This window comes from Hemitrygon akajei, chromosome 23 (genome assembly GCF_048418815.1).
Source record: "Hemitrygon akajei chromosome 23, sHemAka1.3, whole genome shotgun sequence".
Taxonomy (NCBI): domain Eukaryota; kingdom Metazoa; phylum Chordata; class Chondrichthyes; order Myliobatiformes; family Dasyatidae; genus Hemitrygon; species Hemitrygon akajei.
In genome coordinates, this window is record NC_133146.1 from 21,089,608 (window position 1) to 21,109,577 (window position 19,970).

The 19,970-nt window shown below is 42.3% G+C and overlaps 1 protein-coding gene across 1 annotated transcript in view; it reads right to left on the reverse strand.

Moving 5' to 3' along the window:
* The window catches only part of tspan15 (tetraspanin 15), a 131,202-nt gene that overhangs the window by 47,227 nt on the left and 64,005 nt on the right, over window positions 1-19,970 (reverse strand). Inside the window, exons 4-6 of the mRNA XM_073026799.1 lie at window positions 17,699-17,794; window positions 12,105-12,221; window positions 7,024-7,071 (exon numbers count right to left, since the gene is read on the reverse strand). Of these exons, the coding sequence (XP_072882900.1) occupies window positions 7,024-7,071; window positions 12,105-12,221; window positions 17,699-17,794 (261 nt within the window). The remainder of the gene's footprint in view (window positions 1-7,023; window positions 7,072-12,104; window positions 12,222-17,698; window positions 17,795-19,970) is intronic.

The following is a 19,970-nucleotide window of genomic DNA, read 5'->3' on the forward strand; positions in this document are numbered from 1 at the left end:
AATTACAGCATGGAAACAGGCCATCTCGGCCCTTCTAGTCCATGCCGAATGCTTACTCTCACCTAGTCCCACCAACCTGCACTCAGCCCATAACCCTCCATTCCTTTCCTGTCCATATACCTATCCAATTTTACTTTAAATGACAATATCAAACCTGCCTCTACCACTTCTACTGGAAGCTCATTCCACACAGTTACCACTCTCTGAGTAAAGAAATTCCCCCTCGTGTTACCCCTAACTCTCAACTCATGTCCTCTTGTTTGAATCTCCCCTACTCTCAAAGGAAAAAAGCCTATCCACGTCAAGTCTATCTATCCCCCTCATAATTTTAAATACCTCTATCAAGTTCCCCCTCAATCTTCTACATTCCAAAGAATAAAGACCTAATTTGTTCAACCCTTCTCTGTAACTTAGGTGCTGAATCCCAGGTATCATTCTTGTAAATCTAAAGATTCCCCCCCCCCCATTCTAATAAACTCCAGCGAGTACAGGCTCACAGTCATCAAACGCTACCCATACAGTATATTAACTCTTTTATTCCTGGGTTCATTTTCATAAGCCTTCTCTGAATCCTCTGCAATGCCAACACATCCTTTCACAGATTTGGGGCTCAAAACTGCTCTCAATACTTCAAGTGATGTCTAACCAATGCCTCATAAAGCCTCAGCAATACATCCTTGCTTTTATGCTCTTGTCCTCTGAAAATAAATACTAACATTGTATTTGCCTTCCTTACTAACGACTCAACCTGCAAGTTAACCTTCAGGGACTCCACTGTATTTGCCTATTCTGTATTCAATCCACCACTTCTTTGCCCATTCTCTTAATCTGTCCAAGTCCTTCTGCAGACTCCCCATTTCCTCAACACTACCTGCCCCTCCACCTATCTTTGAATCACCTGCAAACTTAGCCGCAAAGCCATCAATTCTGTCATCCAAGTAATTTACATATAGCATGAAAAGAAGCAGACCCAACACTGATTCCTGTGGAACACTGCTAGTCACAGGCATCCAATAAGAAAGGGCCCCTTTTATTCCCACTATTTGTCTCCTGCCAGTCAGCCAATCTTCTATCCATACTAGTACCTTTCCTGTAATACCATGAGCTCTTGTTAAGCAGCCTCATTTGTGGCACCTTGTCAAAAGCCTTCTGAAAATCCAAGTAAACAACATCCACTGGCTCTCCTTTGTCTATCCTGCCTGCTATTTCCTTAAAGAATTCCAACAGATTTGTCAGGCAAGATTTCCCCTCAAGGAAACCATGCTGATTTCAGCCTATTTTATCACGTGCCTCCAAGTGCTCCAAAACCTCATCCTTAATAATGGACTCTAACATCTTGCCCAGCCACTGAAGTCAGGCTAACTGGCCGACAATTCTCCAGTCAAGTCAAGTCATTTTTTATTGTCATTTCGACCATAACTGCTGGTACAGTGCACAGTAAAAATGAGAATGTTTTTTAGGACCATGGTACTACATGAAACAGTACGAAAACTACACTGAACTACATAAAAACAACACAGAGAAAAAATTACACTAGACTACAGACCTACCCAGGACTGCATAAAGTGCAGAAAAGAGTGCAGGCAAGACTACAGACCTACCCAGGACTGCATAAAGTGCAGAAAAGAGTGCAGGCAAGACTACAGACCTACCCAGGACTGCATAAAGTACACAAAACAGTGTAGGCTTTCTGTCTTTTGCCTCCCTCCCTTCTGAAAAAGTGGTGAGACATTTGCAAATTTCCAGTCCTCTGGAACCATTCCAGAATCTAGAGATTCCTGAAAGATCATTATTAATGCCTTCATGATCTCTTCAGAGATACCTCTTTCAGAACCACGGCATATAGTCCATCTGGTCCAGCTGACTTATCTACCTTCAGACTTTTCATCTGCCCAAGCACCTTCTCCTTATTAATAGCAACTGCACTTACTTTTGCCCCATGACACTCTAGAATTTCTGGCATACTGCTGTTGTCTTCACAGTAATAACTAATACAAAATACTTATTGAGTTCACCTGCCATTTCTTTGTCCTCCATTACTGCCTCTCCAGCGTAACTTTCCAGTGGCCCGATATCTTCTCCTGTCTCGCTTTTACTCTTTATATCTGAAAAGACCTTGGGCATCCTTTTTTAATATTCTTGGCTAGTTTATCTTCATATTTCATCTTTTCTCACCTTATTACTTTTTTAGTTGCCTTTGGTTGATTTTTTAAAAGCTTCCCACTATATTTTGTTATATTGTATGCCCTCTCTTTAGTTTTTATTGTGTCTTTAACTTTCCTTGTTGACCATTGATGTCTCATCCTCCTTTTAGAAGATTGCTTCTTTTTTGGGATGAACCAATCCTACATCTTCAGAATTACTTCCAGAAACTCCAGCTATTGCTATTTTACAGTCATCTTGCTGGTGGCCCCTTCCAATCAACTTTGGTCAGCTCTTCTCTCATGCCTCTGTAATTCCCTTTACTCCACTATAATACTGATACATCCAGTTTTAGCTTCTCCCTCTCAAACTGCAAGGTAAATTCTATCATATTACAATCACTCTCCCCTCAGGGTTCCTTTACCTTAAGCTCTCAAATCAAATCTGGTTCATTACACAACACCCAATCCAGAGTTGCCTTTTCCCTAGTGGACTTAACCACAAGATGCTGTAAAAATCCAAGCCTGGGCATTCTGCAAATTCCTTTTCTTGGGATCCAGCACCAACCTGATTTTGTCAATCATATTAAAATCCCCCGTGACTATCATAACAGTGCCCTTTTTACATGCCTTTTCTATCTCCCATTGTAATTTGTACCCCACATCCTAGCTACTGTTTGGATGCTTGTATCTAACTCCCAGCAGGGTCCTTTAACACTTGCAGTTTCTCAACTCTACCCATAAGGATTCTACATCTTCTGATCCTATGTGACTTCTTTCTAAGAGTTTGATTTCAGATTTTACCAACAGAGACACCCCACCTTTGCACACCTGTCTGACCTTTTGATATGATGAGTATGCTTGGATGTTAAGTTCTCAGCTATGATCTTCTTTCAACCATGGCTCTGTGATGCCCACAACGTCCTACTTGCTAACTTGTAATTGAGCTACAAGGTCATGTGGCTTATTACGTAGATGGCATGCATTCAAATATAACACCTTCAGTCCTGTATTCATCATCCTTCTTTACAGTTTTGTCTCCGTGTTGCTTCTAGTTAAATTCTAATCCTTGTCTAAACTTACTGTCTGATTCTTTATGCTGGAGATGTCAGTAACCTCTCCTGCACTTTCCTTCCCTTTTACTTCATTACAACCTTTCAAAGCTATTGAACTCCCCCTCCCACTTTAGTTTAAAGCCCTACTTACACCCCTAGTGATGTATGTGATTCACCAGGACCCTGGTGCCAGCATGGATTAGGTGGAGCCTGTCCATTGGAACAACTTCCTTGTTCCTCAATACTGGTGCCAATATCCCACAAATTCAAACCCACTGCTCCAACACCAATCTCTGAGCTGTGCATTTAGCTTTCCTATCTTATTAACCCTGTGCCAATTTGCTCAGGGTAACAATCCAGAGATTACTACCCTTTTATTCTGCATTTTAATTTAGTCCCCAGCTGCTCAAACTTCCTCAGCAGAACCTCTTTCCTAGTTCTTCCTATATCATTGGTACACACATGGACCATAACAACTGGATCTTTCCCCTCCCAATCTAATTTCCTGAGCAGGTCAGATGAGATATCCTGAACCAAGGCATTAGGCAGACAACACATCCTCTGGGAATCTCGATCCTTGTGACAGAGAATTGTGTCTATCCTCCTGACTATGCTGTCCCTAATTCAACTATGTACAGCATGTATATTTCTCTCCTCTACCACTCCCCTCCGAATGGCTCTCTGAACCACAGTGCACAGATCGATAGCTTATCCTTCCTACAGCCCCTATTCTCATCTTCACAGGGAGCAACAATCTCAGACCTGTTGGGCAAGCTCAAGGACTAAGGCTCCTCCATCACTACCTTTTGGATATCTCTATCTGCCTCACCTAGAGCCATACCTCTTGTCCCTGGCTACAGACCATATTTGAAGTAGTTAAGCTAAAGGGTGTGACTTCCTCCTGAAACAGTGTCCAGGTAACTTTCCTCCTCCCTGATGCATCGCAGAGTTTGAAGCTCAGATTCCAGGTCATCAGCTTTGAGCCTGAGTTCCTTGAGCAACAGAGACTTACTGCAGACGTGGTCACCAGGAACTAAAATGACATCCACCATTTCCTACATGATGCTGTTACACACACGAGCTCCACCATCTCCTACATAGTGCAGCTACAATATGAGCTCCACCATCTCCTACATAGTGCAGCTACAATATGAGCTCCACCATCTCCTACATAGTGCAGCTACAATATGAGCTCCACCATCTCCTACATAGTGCAGCTACAATATGAGGTCCACCATCTCCTACATAGTGCAGCTACAATATGAGGTCCACCATCTCCTACATAGTGCAGCTACAATATGAGGTCCACCATCTCCTACATAGTGCAGCTACAATATGAGGTCCACCATCTCCTACATAGTGCAGCTACAATATGAGGTCCACCATCTCCTACATAGTGCAGCTACAATATGAGGTCCACCATCTCCTACATAGTGCAGCTACAATATGAGGTCCACCATCTCCTACATAGTGCAGCTACAATATGAGGTCCACCATCTCCTACATAGTGCAGCTACAATATGAGGTCCACCATCTCCTACATAGTGCAGCTACAATATGAGGTCCACCATCTCCTACATAGTGCAGCTACAATATGAGGTCCACCATCTCCTACATAGTGCAGCTACAATATGAGGTCCACCATCTCCTACATAGTGCAGCTACAATATGAGGTCCACCATCTCCTACATAGTGCAGCTACAATATGAGGTCCACCATCTCCTACATAGTGCAGCTACAATATGAGGTCCACCATCTCCTACATAGTGCAGCTACAATATGAGGTCCACCATCTCCTACATAGTGCAGCTACAATATGAGGTCCACCATCTCCTACATAATGTAGCTACAATATGAGGTCCACCATCTCCTACATAATGTAGCTACAATATGAGGTCCACCATCTCCTACATAGTGCAGCTACAATATGAGGTCCACCATCTCCTACATAATGTAGCTACAATATGAGGTCCACCATCTCCTACATAGTGCAGCTACAATATGAGGTCCACCATCTCCTACATAGTGCAGCTACAATATGAGGTCCACCATCTCCTACATAGTGCAGCTACAATATGAGGTCCACCATCTCCTACATAGTGCAGCTACAATATGAGGTCCACCATCTCCTACATAGTGCAGCTACAATATGAGGTCCACCATCTCCTACATAGTGCAGCTACAATATGAGGTCCACCATCTCCTACATAGTGCAGCTACAATATGAGGTCCACCATCTCCTACATAATGTAGCTACAATATGAGGTCCACCATCTCCTACATAATGTAGCTACAATATGAGGTCCACCATCTCCTACATAGTGCAGCTACAATATGAGGTCCACCATCTCCTACATAGTGCAGCTACAATATGAGGTCCACCATCTCCTACATAGTGCAGCTACAATATGAGGTCCACCATCTCCTACATAGTGCAGCTACAATATGAGGTCCACCATCTCCTACATAGTGCAGCTACAATATGAGGTCCACCATCTCCTACATAGTGCAGCTACAATATGAGGTCCACCATCTCCTACATAGTGCAGCTACAATATGAGGTCCACCATCTCCTACATAGTGCAGCTACAATATGAGGTCCACCATCTCCTACATAATGTAGCTACAATATGAGGTCCACCATCTCCTACATAGTCTAGCTGCAGCACGAGGTCCACCATCACCTACATAATGCTGTTACAACATGAGGTCCACCATCTCTTACATAATGCAGCTACAGCACGAGGTCCACCATCACCTACATAACGCTGTTACACGAGGTCCACCATTTCCTACATAATGCTGCTACTGCGCATCACCTAATCCCACACCCTTACTTTATTTAATTATTTGTAATTTGGTAATTTTTTGGTTAGCAACTAATAAAAATCTTGCCTGTTCGTACCTACTACTCACCTGTGCCTCCTTGCTAAAGCCTCAGATTTCTACACTGGCCCACTCACACAAAGCCTGATCTAAAATGACTCAGTTCCCACAATGACCGCCCTCACAATCTTTGCTCCATTTAAACCCGTCCCCTTTTTATTGGCACAATTCCAGCTGCTGCCTATAAGGAGTTTGTATGTTCCCCCCATGACCACATGGGTTTCCTCTGGGTGTTCCTGTTTCCTCCCACAGTCCAAATTGGTCATTATAAATTGTCCCACAATTAGGCTCAGATTAAATCAGGGAGGTCTCGAAGGGCTGGAAGGGCCCATTCCGCACTGTATCTCAATAAATAAATAAATACATACATACAAAGTGAAACTCATACACAACAAGACTTGTTTTTCCTAACATTTCCACTCTTCCACAGATCCTGTTCTCACTTCTCCAAAGTGAAACTTTGTACCATACACCTGCAGCTCCTCAAATGCTCATGTGGACTGATAAACATGTCTCAGAATGCACAATAAAATACAATGCAACAACTCATTGATGGCCTTGATGTTGGCATCTTCCAAATTTGCAACTTTACCACCCAGAAAATCAAGCATGTTTGGGAAAACTACAACTGCAATTTCTCTTTCAAGTCATTCTCTACCTTGGTACATACTGTAAACTAATCAACATTGCTTTATCATTGCTGGGTCTCAACAGCCATCCACACAGTGGGGATATTTTTACTGGAAGAACTGAAACAGTTGAAGAAGAGTGAACTGCTGAATGTTATCTACTGCACAGCAGTTAGGAATGAACGATTGATGCCTGTGTCACTCACATCCCCTCAGATGCATAGTGACCAGTGCATCACTCAGAGTTGAGAAGGAAGTAAAAAAGCTTGCTGGAAATAGAGCGGAAAATAAATTACTTTTAAAGATACTTACATGTTTGTCAAGAGTTTTATATCCACACATTGTGTTGACAACATCTGTCTGAAATGAAAAAGAGCATACAAGTTATTTTTCACGGATCTAAGTACTTTCAAACTTCTTTTTCTAATAATGCCTGCATCTCCACACTGTTTCACCGACACCAATCAGTAAGAGGCAAAGGTTCAAAACTTCATCCAGAGGGTGGTGCTGTCAGGGAAGTGGTTGAGGCAGGTGCTTCAACAACATTTAAGACACTTGGAACGGTAGAACATAGAACAGCACAGCACAGGAACAGGCCATTCGGCCTACAATGTTGTGCTGAACCAGCAAAAAAGCAAATCAAAAACACCCAAACAGTAATCCCTCCTACCTATACAAAGTCCATAGGGTCGGGGATTCTGTGTTAACTTGTATTATCTAAGTGGATGCCTGATTAGCACTAATCGCAGGGTCCTAGTTTTGAGAATTTTACTTCTCGCAGTGTGACTTAGCCAAGCTACCAATGTTCTTTTGGAATTATTATGAATAAACTCTAGTTGCAATTTCTACATCAGAGTCTGTCTTTCCTCTGCATTTGCGTTCTGATATTGCCAGCGTACATCATGATGGAAGGACCCTGCCAAGTAACGGACCCAGCAGACGTTGAACAGCAGCATTTTGGACATTGGTCCGCTGGAGGCAAGTGGGCCTTCTATTCACAGTGCATGTCCTGAGTCTACATTCTAAGTGTCCTGAGTCTACGTTCTGAGTGTACATTTTGAGCTTCTCCAGCCTCCATTCTGAGCTTTTCAAGCTGCAAGTACCCTGGTTTCCAGCTTCAGGTTCCCATAACTTGGGTCTGCATAACAATGGAGTGCTTCAAGCAAGCTTATCAATAAAGTTCGTCTGATTCAACAAATCAACATTCAAGTTAATAGTGGAAGAGTCCAGCTCCAAAAGCTGGTCCCTGGCTGGAGTGTGCAAACACAAGTGTACGCTATCTTACATTTAGCCCCTTGATGAAATTCATAGTACAGATTGTGAAAATAAATTTTCATGTAACAAATTAAACAGATTTACACAGAGACAGCTCGCTCAGTGATAAGATAAACCTGTCTATGCTGTTTCAACTTGTAAAATTGTGAGTATAGCCTTCTGCATTCTAATTGCCTCTTGAAAATAGTGAAGCGTGAAACACCGTGAGGAAGGTCCTTCTAGGATCCCTCCCTAGGTTTCGAGTTTCATGTTTTCAAGGGCCCAAGTTTCCGGGTCTCAAGGCTTTTTCCAGGTCCAAGCGTTCCCATCTAAGTGTTCAAGGTTCTCAAAGTTCTCAAGGTTGTCAAGGTTCTTCAGGTTTCCTAAGGACTTTTCTCAATGTTTCCAAGGTTTTTTTCCCCCCCAATATTCTCCCCATCTCAAGGACTCCCAAACCTCCCTCTTGGGGCCCTGCTCAAGGTTTCCTGGTCTCATAGTTTGCATAGTAGGGGAATTAAGGGTTATGGGCAGGTAGGTGGAGAGGAGTCCATGACCTGATCAGCCATGATCTTATTGAATGGCGGAGTAGACTCAACGGGCCAGATGGCCTACTCTTGCTCCTAGTTTTTATGTCTCGCTCTAGGTTCTCCTTAAGGATCCCCGGTCTCTCAGTCTCTCAGGGTTCCCCTGGTCTCCCAAGTTTCCCTGGTTCTCGAGATTTCAGGTCTCCCTGGGCCATCAGGTGCATCCATTTTTTTGGAGGGGGGGGCCTTGTAATGTTCTTTGGGCTGAGTGGGACACTGGAGACCCTTGTGCTATGAGGTTTTTAGAGCACCTGAATTGGTTAGTTGTTCAATGACAGTCATTAAACAGTTGAAAGTGCGTTGTGTTTTTCTCAAGCGACTTGATCTTTGTAATGTGGTCTCCTTGTCCCTTTTGTTTAAGTTTGTTAAGTTTATTTTGATAGGCTCGGGTATTCTGTGTCACTTGTATTATTTAAGCAGATGCCTGACTGACGCTAATTGCAGGGTCCTATTTTTGAGAATTTTACTTCTCATGGTGTCACTTGGCCGATCTACCAATGTTCTTTTGGATTTATTGTGAGTAAACTCATGTTGCCATCTCTACATCAGAGTCTGTCTATCCTCTGCACTTGGGTTCCGATATTGCTAGCCCACTCGTGACAACTTCTAGTAACCACTCCCCTCTGTCTCTCCCATCAGCCCCAATACTCCCTTCTGTTTCCTCTGCCCCTGCCCCTCCATTTAGTGTGACTCATATCCTCTTCTTCTGGTTAAGTGCCTGGTTAGTGCCTACCCACCTCTGCATCCTCAGTGCCTTAATCACCCTTCAGAAACAATGGTGTCATTCTTTATATCATTTTCTTTCCTCTGGGGGGCTCTGTGGTAGTCCCTTGTTCTCATTTCAAACATTTACACACAAAGCTATGCTTCTGTCTTCCTCACCCCTGGATAAAGATGTTACAAACATCTCCAAAAGAGTCTCAAAAACCTCTTTTGCTTCCCATAACACCCTGGAGGTTTATCTACCTTAATGTGCATCAATCTTTCTAATGCTTCCTTTTCCAGAAACACAAGTTTCAAGCTATCAGTAGACTCCTCACCCAATACTCCATTCTCCCCATTCTTCTCCCTGCTTAATAATGATGTATTCATCGAGGATTCCATACACGTCTGCATAATGGCTTCCTTTTTGATCTTGAGGGTGGCCACTCTTTCCCGAGGTACCCTCTTGCTTCCAATTTATTTATAAAAGGTTTGGAATTCTTTTTAGTTCTGTTGGTCAGTACTATTTCATTGCTCTTTTTGGCTTCCTAGATATATCCTTAAGATTACTCCTATATTTTCTATGAACCTCTTAAGTAGCACTTGATAACAATTTCCTATACTTACATATTTTCTTTTTTTAACCAATAAAACCTTCAATTTTTTTTAAACCAATGTTTCGTAATCTTATCATTTTTGCCTCTTCCCATTATAGAGACACGCTGACTCTGAACTTATAACATTTTGCTTTTATACATTTTGCATTTAGTGGATGTTGTCTTCCATTCTACTTGCCCCAGGTTTTCACTTTAACTCCTGGAGTAACCCTTCCCCAATGAAAGAAGGATACAGGGTTAATGCCAGGATTCTCAGCAGTGTGGAGGAACAGAGAGATCTTAGTGTCCATGTCTATAGATCCTACAAACTTGCCATACATGTTGATAGGGTTGTGTTGGTCTTCATTTGTCAGGGCACTGAGTTCAAGAATCATGAGATAACATTGCAGCTCTATAAAACCCTGGTTAGGCCACACTTTAGAGTATTGTGTTCAGTTCTGGTTGCCTCATTATAGGAAGGATGTGGAAGCTTTAGAGAGGGTGCATATGAGATTTACCAGGATGCTGTCTGGACTAGAGGGTATGTCTTATGAAGATAGGTTGAGTGAGCCAGGGCTTTTCTCTTTGGGGTGAGGGAGGATGAGAAGTGACTTGATAGAATTGCACAAGATGGTAAGAGGCATAAATCGAGTAGATAGCCAGAGACTTTTTCCAAGCATAGAAATAACAAATACAAGGGAGCATAATTTTAAGGTTATTGGAAGAAAGTATAGGGGAAATGTCAGAGATAAGCTTGCTTCTTTTTTTTTTTTTTAAAACACAGAAAGTTGTGGGTACCGGGGGTGGTAGTAGAGGCAGACACATTAGGGGTATTTAAGAAATCCTTAGGTAGGCACATGGATGATAGAAAAATAGAGGGCAGTAAAGGAGAGGAAGGTTAAATTGATTTTAGAATAGGTTAAAAGGTTGGCACAACATTGTGGGCTGAAGGGCCTGTAGTGTACTGAAATGTTTTATGCTCTATGAATACTGATGTAATGCTCCCCCGGTCAGCATTGCAACACCACCTCCCCTTTTGAACATCATAAGCCCCCTCCCCATCATGCCTGAAAATATTATAGCTAGGAATATTGAGCTGCCATTCCTCTACCACATTTCTGTGATTTTTGAAATATAATAACCCCATATCAGTGCCCTTTTGAGTTCTGAGGGACAGGATCTACCAGCATTTGGATAGGCAAGGTCTGATTGCAAGAAGTAAGGCGTGGAAAGTCATGTTTGATGAATCTTTCAGAGATGATTGAAGTGGTAACTAAAAAGGTAGATATGAAGGTGGGGCAGTGGGTGTTGCCTGTTTGGACTCTACCAAGGCCTTTGACAAGATTTCACATGACAGGCTAGTCTGGAAGGTTCGGTCCTGTGGGATACAGCAACAGCTAGTTAGGTGAATTCAAAGTTAGCTGGGAGGTAGGAAGCAGAGGATGGTAGTTGAAGGTTGTTTCTTGAAATGGAGGCTGGTAACTAGTGCTGTACTAACTACAGGGGCTGGTGTTGGGACACTTGTTGTTTATTTTTTATAGAAATTATTTGGATGCAAATGCACAAAGCCTGATCAGTAATGACACAAAATTGTTGATAGTGAAGAGTTTCATTGCAGATTTATAGAGGGATCCTGATCAGTTTGAGAAGGGGGCGGATGGCTTTCAATGCAGGTAAGTGTGAAGTAATGCAGTTTGGAAAGTCAAACCAGCATAAGATTTATACAATGAATGGTCAGGCACTAGGGAGTGTAACAGAAGAGAAGGACCTCAGAGTACGGGAACATAGTTAGTTGAAAGCGGCATCACATGTAGGCAAGTTGGTGAAAAAGGCGATTAGTGTGCTAGCCTTAATCAGTTAGGGTACTGAGCATAGGATTTGGAACATTGTGTTGCAGTTGTGTCAGTCATTAGAGCATACCATGTGCCACCAAAGGCTGCTCATCTCACCTAATGGATCCAGAGTGGTCATTGTATAACAAGCAGTAGTAAATCAAGGCAACTGGACTTGATGTGTTGTCTAGAAGACATTTTGCCATTCATCTGAGAGGCTTCTTTAGTTCTAATCCACCACGGTGGGAAAACTACCTACCACGGATCAGAAATGAAGAAGTTTCTCGGATGAATGGCGAAATGTCTTCCAGACAACACAGCGAGACCAGGTGTCTTGATTTACTACTGCTTGTTATAACAGATCCAGAGTTATGATGCTAAACTTTTCCAACAAGTTGGAAATAACATAACAGAATGAGTCTTACCTTATTATGTACACAACATGAAAACGGTACGCCACAAGCCAATGGTCCAGCTCCTTTACAATTATGATACATATTTGCTGTCCAATCTGTGAAGTCTTGTCCACCACAGCATTTAAACTGCAACAAAACCAACATAACCAATATTTCAGTTTATTTCTAAAGAAAGCAGTGTGGTGAGGGGAAAGAAAACAGTGTCAATAATCTAGCTCAACACAATTACTCCAAGTGCTCTGAAACACTGTTTAGAGTTCCAACATTGGTTATCAATTTTACAAATTAAGTTCCACATTGGATATAAATACCTAGAAATTATATCATCCATCTTGTAAGTTTTGTGTGCTACATTCAATTTCAGCTAAATATAAGACACAATAAATACACTGAGGTAGGTTGAATGAAATTTCCATTCTTCTGGGGTCCACTGTCTGACACATTAAGAAACAGAGGAGCTTAGGTCCAGCCTGGGAATGCTGCTGAAGTTGGTGTATCTAGTTAGCCAGCTCTTTGTCAGGCTCCCCATCCCTATGCATCAATGATACCGGCACCAACACCCAGAAACCATAGCAAACCCACAAAAGCTCACCATCCTTGTTTGACACAGCCCACCCACTTAGCCTGCAATCTGCTGTGCTAACGCTATATCCCCCACCATTCCCACCCAATGCAACAATCCGCCAATCATCACCCTCTTGCCAGCACAAAATTACCCTGATAAACCACCTCAATGATAGGATAATGATCTTCTCCTATGCAGATTAATGACCCCTAGAAACTGACACATCTTAGCACACCTAACAAGCCCTAGTACTGATCACTTGGCCCGACATATTGATCGATCCCCAAATCTCCTAATCACACTCAATCAGCTTTCACCCATGACAACCCATAAACGCCAGAGCAGGTGAAGACACACAACCATAAGTATTATCAATTTTTGCATTGTTAATTGGTTGCTTAAACTACCCAATCATGTACCTTTCTATTTTCAGGCAAAAGCTGGTACATCTTCCATAAATATTAGAAATACTGAGTCTGCATTTCCTGCCTCATCACCTTCTAATTCCAGTTCTTACTTAGTGAGACCTTTGTCTTTGTTAAAGCTCTTTTCTTTTAGTTTTATTTCAATGGCTTTCTTCACCAGGTGGTCCCAAAAGCCAGTGGTGTGGCATAGAAGTTTAGTGCTGTTGAAGTCAGTCCTAAAACCATTGTGAATGCAATGTTTTGCTACCACCGATTTCTCCGGGTAACCCAAACACCTCCTGTGTTCCTTTATACGGGTTTCCACCGTGTGTCCCGTCTGGCTGATATTCACTGCTCCACAGTCACAGGGAATCCTGTAAGCATCAGCCAGCCTGAGTCCCAGCTCATCTTTGACTCGTATAAGCTTCCTTATGGGTTTACAGATGGTATTAATCCGGTATTTCTTCAGAATCCTGGCGATCCCTCCAGAAACTGTGGAAATATAGGAAAGAAAGGTGGTAGCGATGGGTTCCTCCTCATTGTCAGGTTTCCTGGTTTTTCCGTCGGCCCTTTGAAGGGCCTGATTGATTTCCTTCACCTTGTAGCCATCCTGTAGGAACGTTGTGCGTAATTGTTGTATTTCCTTGTTGAGACTCTCTGGGTCTGAAATAGTTTTTGCACGGTTAATCAGAAGTGGATTGGTATTGATGCAAATGACTGATTGGCTACAGTGATGGATCAGACTGAAGGGGGGGAGTGGGGGAGAGGAATGAACAGTGCACCAACACAATCCAGGTAAATGACATCTCACACAAACCTGAAGAGGGAGGAAATTGACATTTTGATCACTTTGGTTCTAGGAAAAATAATGATTTGTTCGAAGGATCATTGTTTTAGACATGACAGAGCAGGAGGGATTAAAGGAGGAGGGTGGCGTTACTAGTCAAGGAAAATGTCACGGCAGTGCTCCGTCGGGACAGACTGGCGAACTCATCTAGTGAGGTGTAATGGGTGGAACTGAGAAATAGAAAGGTATGACTATGTTAAAGGGGCAATATTACAGACCACCCAGCAGTCTGAGGAACAAATCTGCAGAGAGATCGCAGACTGTTGCGAGAAACATAATGTTGTAATAGTAGGTGATTTAACTTTACACATGTTGACTGGGACTCCCATACTGTAATAGGACTAAATGGAATAGAGGTTGTCCAATGCATTCAGAAAAGTTTTCTTAATCAGTACAGAGAAGTCCCTGTGAGAGAGTGTGCGATACTTTATCTGCTATTGGGGAATGAGACAGGGCAGGTAACAGAAGTTTATATAGGTGAACACTTTGCATCTAGTGATCTCAATGCTGTTAGTTTCAATGTAAATATGCAAAAAGATAGGACTGGTCCATAGGTTGAGATTCACATTGAATGATCTGGTAAGCGTGCTTTGGGACAGACTGTTGTATAGCAGAGGTGTGCTTGGTAAGAAGGAGGCCAAGGTAAGAAGTGAAATTTTCACTTTTGTACTAAGCTTGTATGTGCCAATCAAAACAAAAGGTAATGATAACATGTATAGGGAACTTTTGTTTTCAAGAGATATTGAGGACTTGGTTAAGAAAAAAAAAGGAGGTGCATAGCAAGTAGGACCAAATGAGGAGTAGAAGTAATGCAAGAGAAATAAATCAGGAGGGTTAAAAGACATCAGGTAGCCTTAGCAGACATGGTGAAGGAGAATCTTAAAGGATTCTACAGATATGCTAAGAACAAAAGGATTCCAAGGGAGAAAATTGGGGCAAATTAGGGTGAATAAATCCCCTGGGCCTGACAAGGTGTTTTCCCTGGACCCTGCGGGAGGACAGTGCAGAAATTGCCGGGGGCTTTAGCAGAGATATTTAAATCATCCTTTGTGACAAGTGAGATGCCGGAGGACTGGAGGATAGCCAATATTGTTCCGCTGTTTATGAGAGGCTTTAAAAATAAACCAGGAAATTATAGGCCGGTGAGCCTGAAGTGAGTAGTGGGAAAGTTACTGAAAGGGACTGGATATATGAGTATTTGGATAGACATGGACCGATTCAGGATAGTCAGCAGGACTTCATGCGTGGTAGGTTGTGTCTAACCAATCTTATAGAGTTTTCGAGGAAGTTACCAGGAAAGATAATGAAGTCAAGGCAGTGGATGTGTTCTACGTGGATTTCAGCAAGGGATCTGACAAGGTTCCACATGGGAGGTGGGTCGAGAAGGTTCAGTCGCTCAGCATTCAAGATGAGGGAGTAATTTGGAATTGACATTGGCTTTGTAGGAGAAGCCACAGAGTGGTAGTAAAAGGTTGCCCCTCCGACTGGAGGCCTGTGACTAGTGGAGTGCTGCAGGGATCGGCACTGGGTCCTTTGTTGTTTATCAACTATATCAATGATCTGGAGATAATGTGATCAACTGGATCAACAACTTTGTGGATGAACCAAGACTGGGGGTGTAGTGGACAGCAAGGAAGACTATTATGACTTACAGCGGGATCTGGACCAGCTGGAAAAATGGGCTGAAAAATGGCAGATGCAATTTAACGCAGACAAGTGTGAGGTGTTGGTTGCACTTCAGTAGGACCAACCAGGGTAGGTTTTACACAGTGAACGGCAGGGCACTGAGGAGTGTGGTCGAACAAAGGGATCTGGGAATACAGGTCCATAATTCATTGAAGGTGGTGTCACAAGTTGAGAGAGTCATAAAGAAAGCTTTTGGCACATTAGCCTTCACAGATCAAAGTATTGAGTACAGGAGATATGATGTAATGTTGAAGTTGTACAAGATTTTGGCAAGGCCTAATTTGGAGTATTGTGTGCAGTTTTGATCACCTACCTACAGGAAAGATGTAAATAAAGTTGAAAGAGTACAGAGAAAATTTACAAGGATTTTGCCAGGACTGGAGGACCTGAGTTATAAGGAAAGATTGAGTAGGTTAGGACTTTAGTCCTTGGAACACAGAAGATAAAGAGATTTGATAGAAGTTTACAAAATTATGAGGGGTATTAATAGATAAATGCAAGCATACTTTCTCATTGAGGTTGGGTGGGACTAGAGGTCATGGGTTAGGGTGAAAGGTGAAAAGTTTAAGGGGAATATGAAGGTAAACTTTTTCACTCAGATGGTCATGAGAGTGTTGAACAAGTTGCCAGTGCAAGTGGTGCATGCAGGCTTGGGTTCAACATTTAAGAAAAATTTGGGTAGGTACATGGGTGGTAGAGGTATGGAGGCTATGATTCTGGTACATTTCAATGGGAGTAGGCAGTTTAAATGGGTCAGCATGGACTGGATGGGCCAAAGGGGCTGTTTCTGATCTGTACTTTTCTACCACACTATGACTCATAGAATGATGTTACAAGTTAAACTCAAGAATAAAAAAGGGCAGTTACATTATTGGAACTGTACCTTAGACTTCAAAATAGTCCAAAGGGTAAATTTGTAAGCAAATTTCTAACACGTAAAATTTGTAATTATGTGGGATTTCAATCACCCTGGTACCAAGTGGTCAATGTAAAAGTCCTGAAAGGTACAGAAGGCACAGGAGAGCTGCTTTAGCTGGAAATAGTAGTAGCCATTTCTGTTGAAGTTTATCCATCTCTGTACAACTGTCTTCCTCTCTTAGAGATGTTGTGACTTGTTGGACATTTCCAATTTCTCTTTTGTCTAAGATTCCCAGCAATTGCTTTGTTCTTCCTCGCACTGTCCAGCATGTTCTTTCGTTTTCTCTAACTGTTCTCAGTCATCGTGTCATCTGAACAACCCAGGGCCAAAGGTATGAGATCTAGAGATACAGATACATAGCTTTCTGGAAGTGGAGACATGGGTAAGCATTGACGAAGGAGGTTGGCTAGTTTGCCTTCATTGGTTAGGACATTGAGTACAGGAGTTGGGATGTTACATTACAGCTGTATGGGTTGTTGGTTCACAAAGATGTTTACAGGAGAGGAGGCTTGAGGAGTGGTCCCAGTTTTTCCCCCAGAGTAGGGGAGTCCAAAACAAGAAGCCATAGCTTTAAGGTAATAGGAGTAAGAGATATAAGTAACCTCATAAGCAAACCTTTCACCTTTCATGGTGTGTAAATGGAATGAGCTACCAGAAGAAGCTGTGGAGGCGGCTATAATAATGTTTAAAAGACATTTAGACTGGTACATGGCTGGGAAAGGATTGGAGGAATGAGAGTTAAACGCAGGTAAATGGGACTAGCACAGGTAGACTTCAGTCAGCATGAGCAAGTTGGGCCAAAGTCTTGTTTCCTTGCTGTATAACTTTGATTCCATGCTCTCTGTCCTATTATGGATATTACTGTGAGTATCTGTCCCCTTCTGTCTAACTATCTGTTTCCTCATTTATCAGCTATGAGGAAGGGTAGCTGCCATGAAACATTTTTGCCTGACCAGCCGAGTATTGCTTTTCACCTTGACTAGATTTGAGCCTGGTAGCATACATAGTTGCCAAGTTCCTAAAAATTCATCATCTGCAACAGGGTTATCTTATTTAATTGAGTCCTGACCTTCCTTCCTCTCAAAATTTGCTACAAAACCACATTGTCAGACAGTGGAACTAGCGATGCCTGGAAACCTTTTCACATACATGGAGACACCAATATTTTAAAATCCAACCCACCTTCTGTTGGACAAAATCCATTATGTTCTTGAAATCCAGGTCATCATAATAATGTTCAATTCCGTCGCGGATGTTGTTATTTATGAAGTCTAATGTCTAGAGAGAAAAGTACACAAAGTTAAACCTTGAAAGCTTTGATGGAATTCATAATCAATCAATAATAATGAGAATGAAATACTGTATGTAATTCAGGCATTCTGAATATTCATATTTATACAAGAGATATAATGATTATTTATCAATTGTTACTTTTAGATATCCTTTAGAACAGTGTCTGAATTTCAATTGTGATGACATATTTGGTAGTACACAAGTTTAACATTATATTTATTACATTTTTATGCAGAGGGCTCTCTTAGCAGACATTCAAATGCTGGTAAGATCATCATAGGAAGTAATTTTTCAAATAGCCAAGGTTTTCATATCTTAAAGCATTCTCAAGAGTAAATTTTCCTGTCCAAATCTCTGAATGTGTCTATTTTTGCCTTTAAATGTATATAAATTCATAAGTTAAACAGAACACATTATTATGCAATTTCCATATTCCTCTAGATTTAAATCTAGTCCTGTCTATGTTCTGAGAAACAAGGCAATTCCCTACTGAAAACTGGAAAGTCACATGGATGCTCTCCACAACAACTGACACAACTATTTTAGAAGACTGCAACTGTGGAGGACAGAAGTGCAAAGAGAGAAGGCAAGTCTTATAAATCAGAACATCCCAGTCCTGACCTGTGGTGGAGTTTAAATGTCCTCCCTGTGACCACAGGGTTTCACCTGGGTGCTCTGGTTTCCTTCCTCATCCCAATGGTATGTTGGCTGGTTATTTGGCTGCAGTAAATTTCCCCTACTTTGGGTGGTGGTAGGTGAGTGGGGGGGGGGGGGGTGAGCGGATGGGAGTTGATGGCAACATGAAAGACATTATATTCGTAGAGACGTAAGTAAGACAATAGAACCAGTGGGAACGATCTGAAAGCTGAAGAATACTTTATGTACTGAAGTACTTTCAGGGCGACATTAAGAACATAGAACAATACAGCACAGTACAGGCCCTTCGGCCCAAAATGTTGTGCCGACCCTTAAACCCTGCCTCCCATATAACCCTCCACCTTAAATTCCTCCATATACCAAGAAGGCAACTTATGTGAGCAGCTCTGATGGAAATCAGCAAACATTCCCATGTTAGACTGCTACAGCTGAAATCCACAGCTACAGCCATGGACAATACTGTAAGCGACATTGTTTTAAGGCAATTTAAAAAATCTATTGCTACTCAAAGTCATTACTTTCAGATGGTAGTCGGCTGGTGTGGTTCTTCTTTAATACAGTGGGAAAGAGAATGCCGCGTTGGTTTAAAAGTTCACTTAAGGAGACAAGGCTTCTGGCTCCGACTACTGACTATCCTGTTGGCAATGTGGTGTCTGGTAAATTAAATCGATGACCCAAGAGCAAGGTTACTGTACCAAGAGACATTAGCACCTACTGTGTTTTTTGTTTCACAACGTTATGGACAACATGATACAGATGGTGGGTTCACAATTTTCTGCCAAGATAGGACTGCTGAGTCTTTCAAAGGCAAAGGAGGTGGAGTATGCTTTATGATCAACTCCTTGTGGTATATGTGGTGCTGTCCCAGTCCTGCCCACCAGACCAAGAACATTTCGTGATCAAATGTTGCCCATTTTATCTGCCACAGGAGTTTTCAGCCATCATCTTGATAGTGGTGTACATCCCACCTGAACTGAGAGACGTAATCAACAGGCATGAAACAGCACATCCTGATGCCTTCCCCAACATTTTGGGGGATTTTAACCAGGTCAGCTTGAAAACAGTCTCCAATTATTACCAACATTTCACTTATGGAGCCAGAGGAGCCACCACACTGGACCACTGTTACCCTACCACCAAGAGCACTTGCCGTGCCATCCCACGCCTACACTTCGGGAAGTCTGATCACCTGGCTGTACTTCTACTCCCTGAGTATCAGAGACTGAAGATCACAGCATTTGCAGGCCATTACTTCCTACAAGGTGAAACCTAACATCGTGAATGGCTGTGATGCTTCACTCCCAGAGGAGTTCAACGCCTTTTAAGCACGCTTTGAAAGGGAGAATAGAACTACAGCTATGAAGGTACCTGTAGCTAATGTTGGCAGAATTTCAGATGGTGATGAGAGGCACACAGGAGCGAGATATACCAGCTAGTTGAGTGGTGTTGCAGGAACAAGCTTGCCCTCAATGCCAGTAAGACCAAAGAATTGAATGTGGATTTC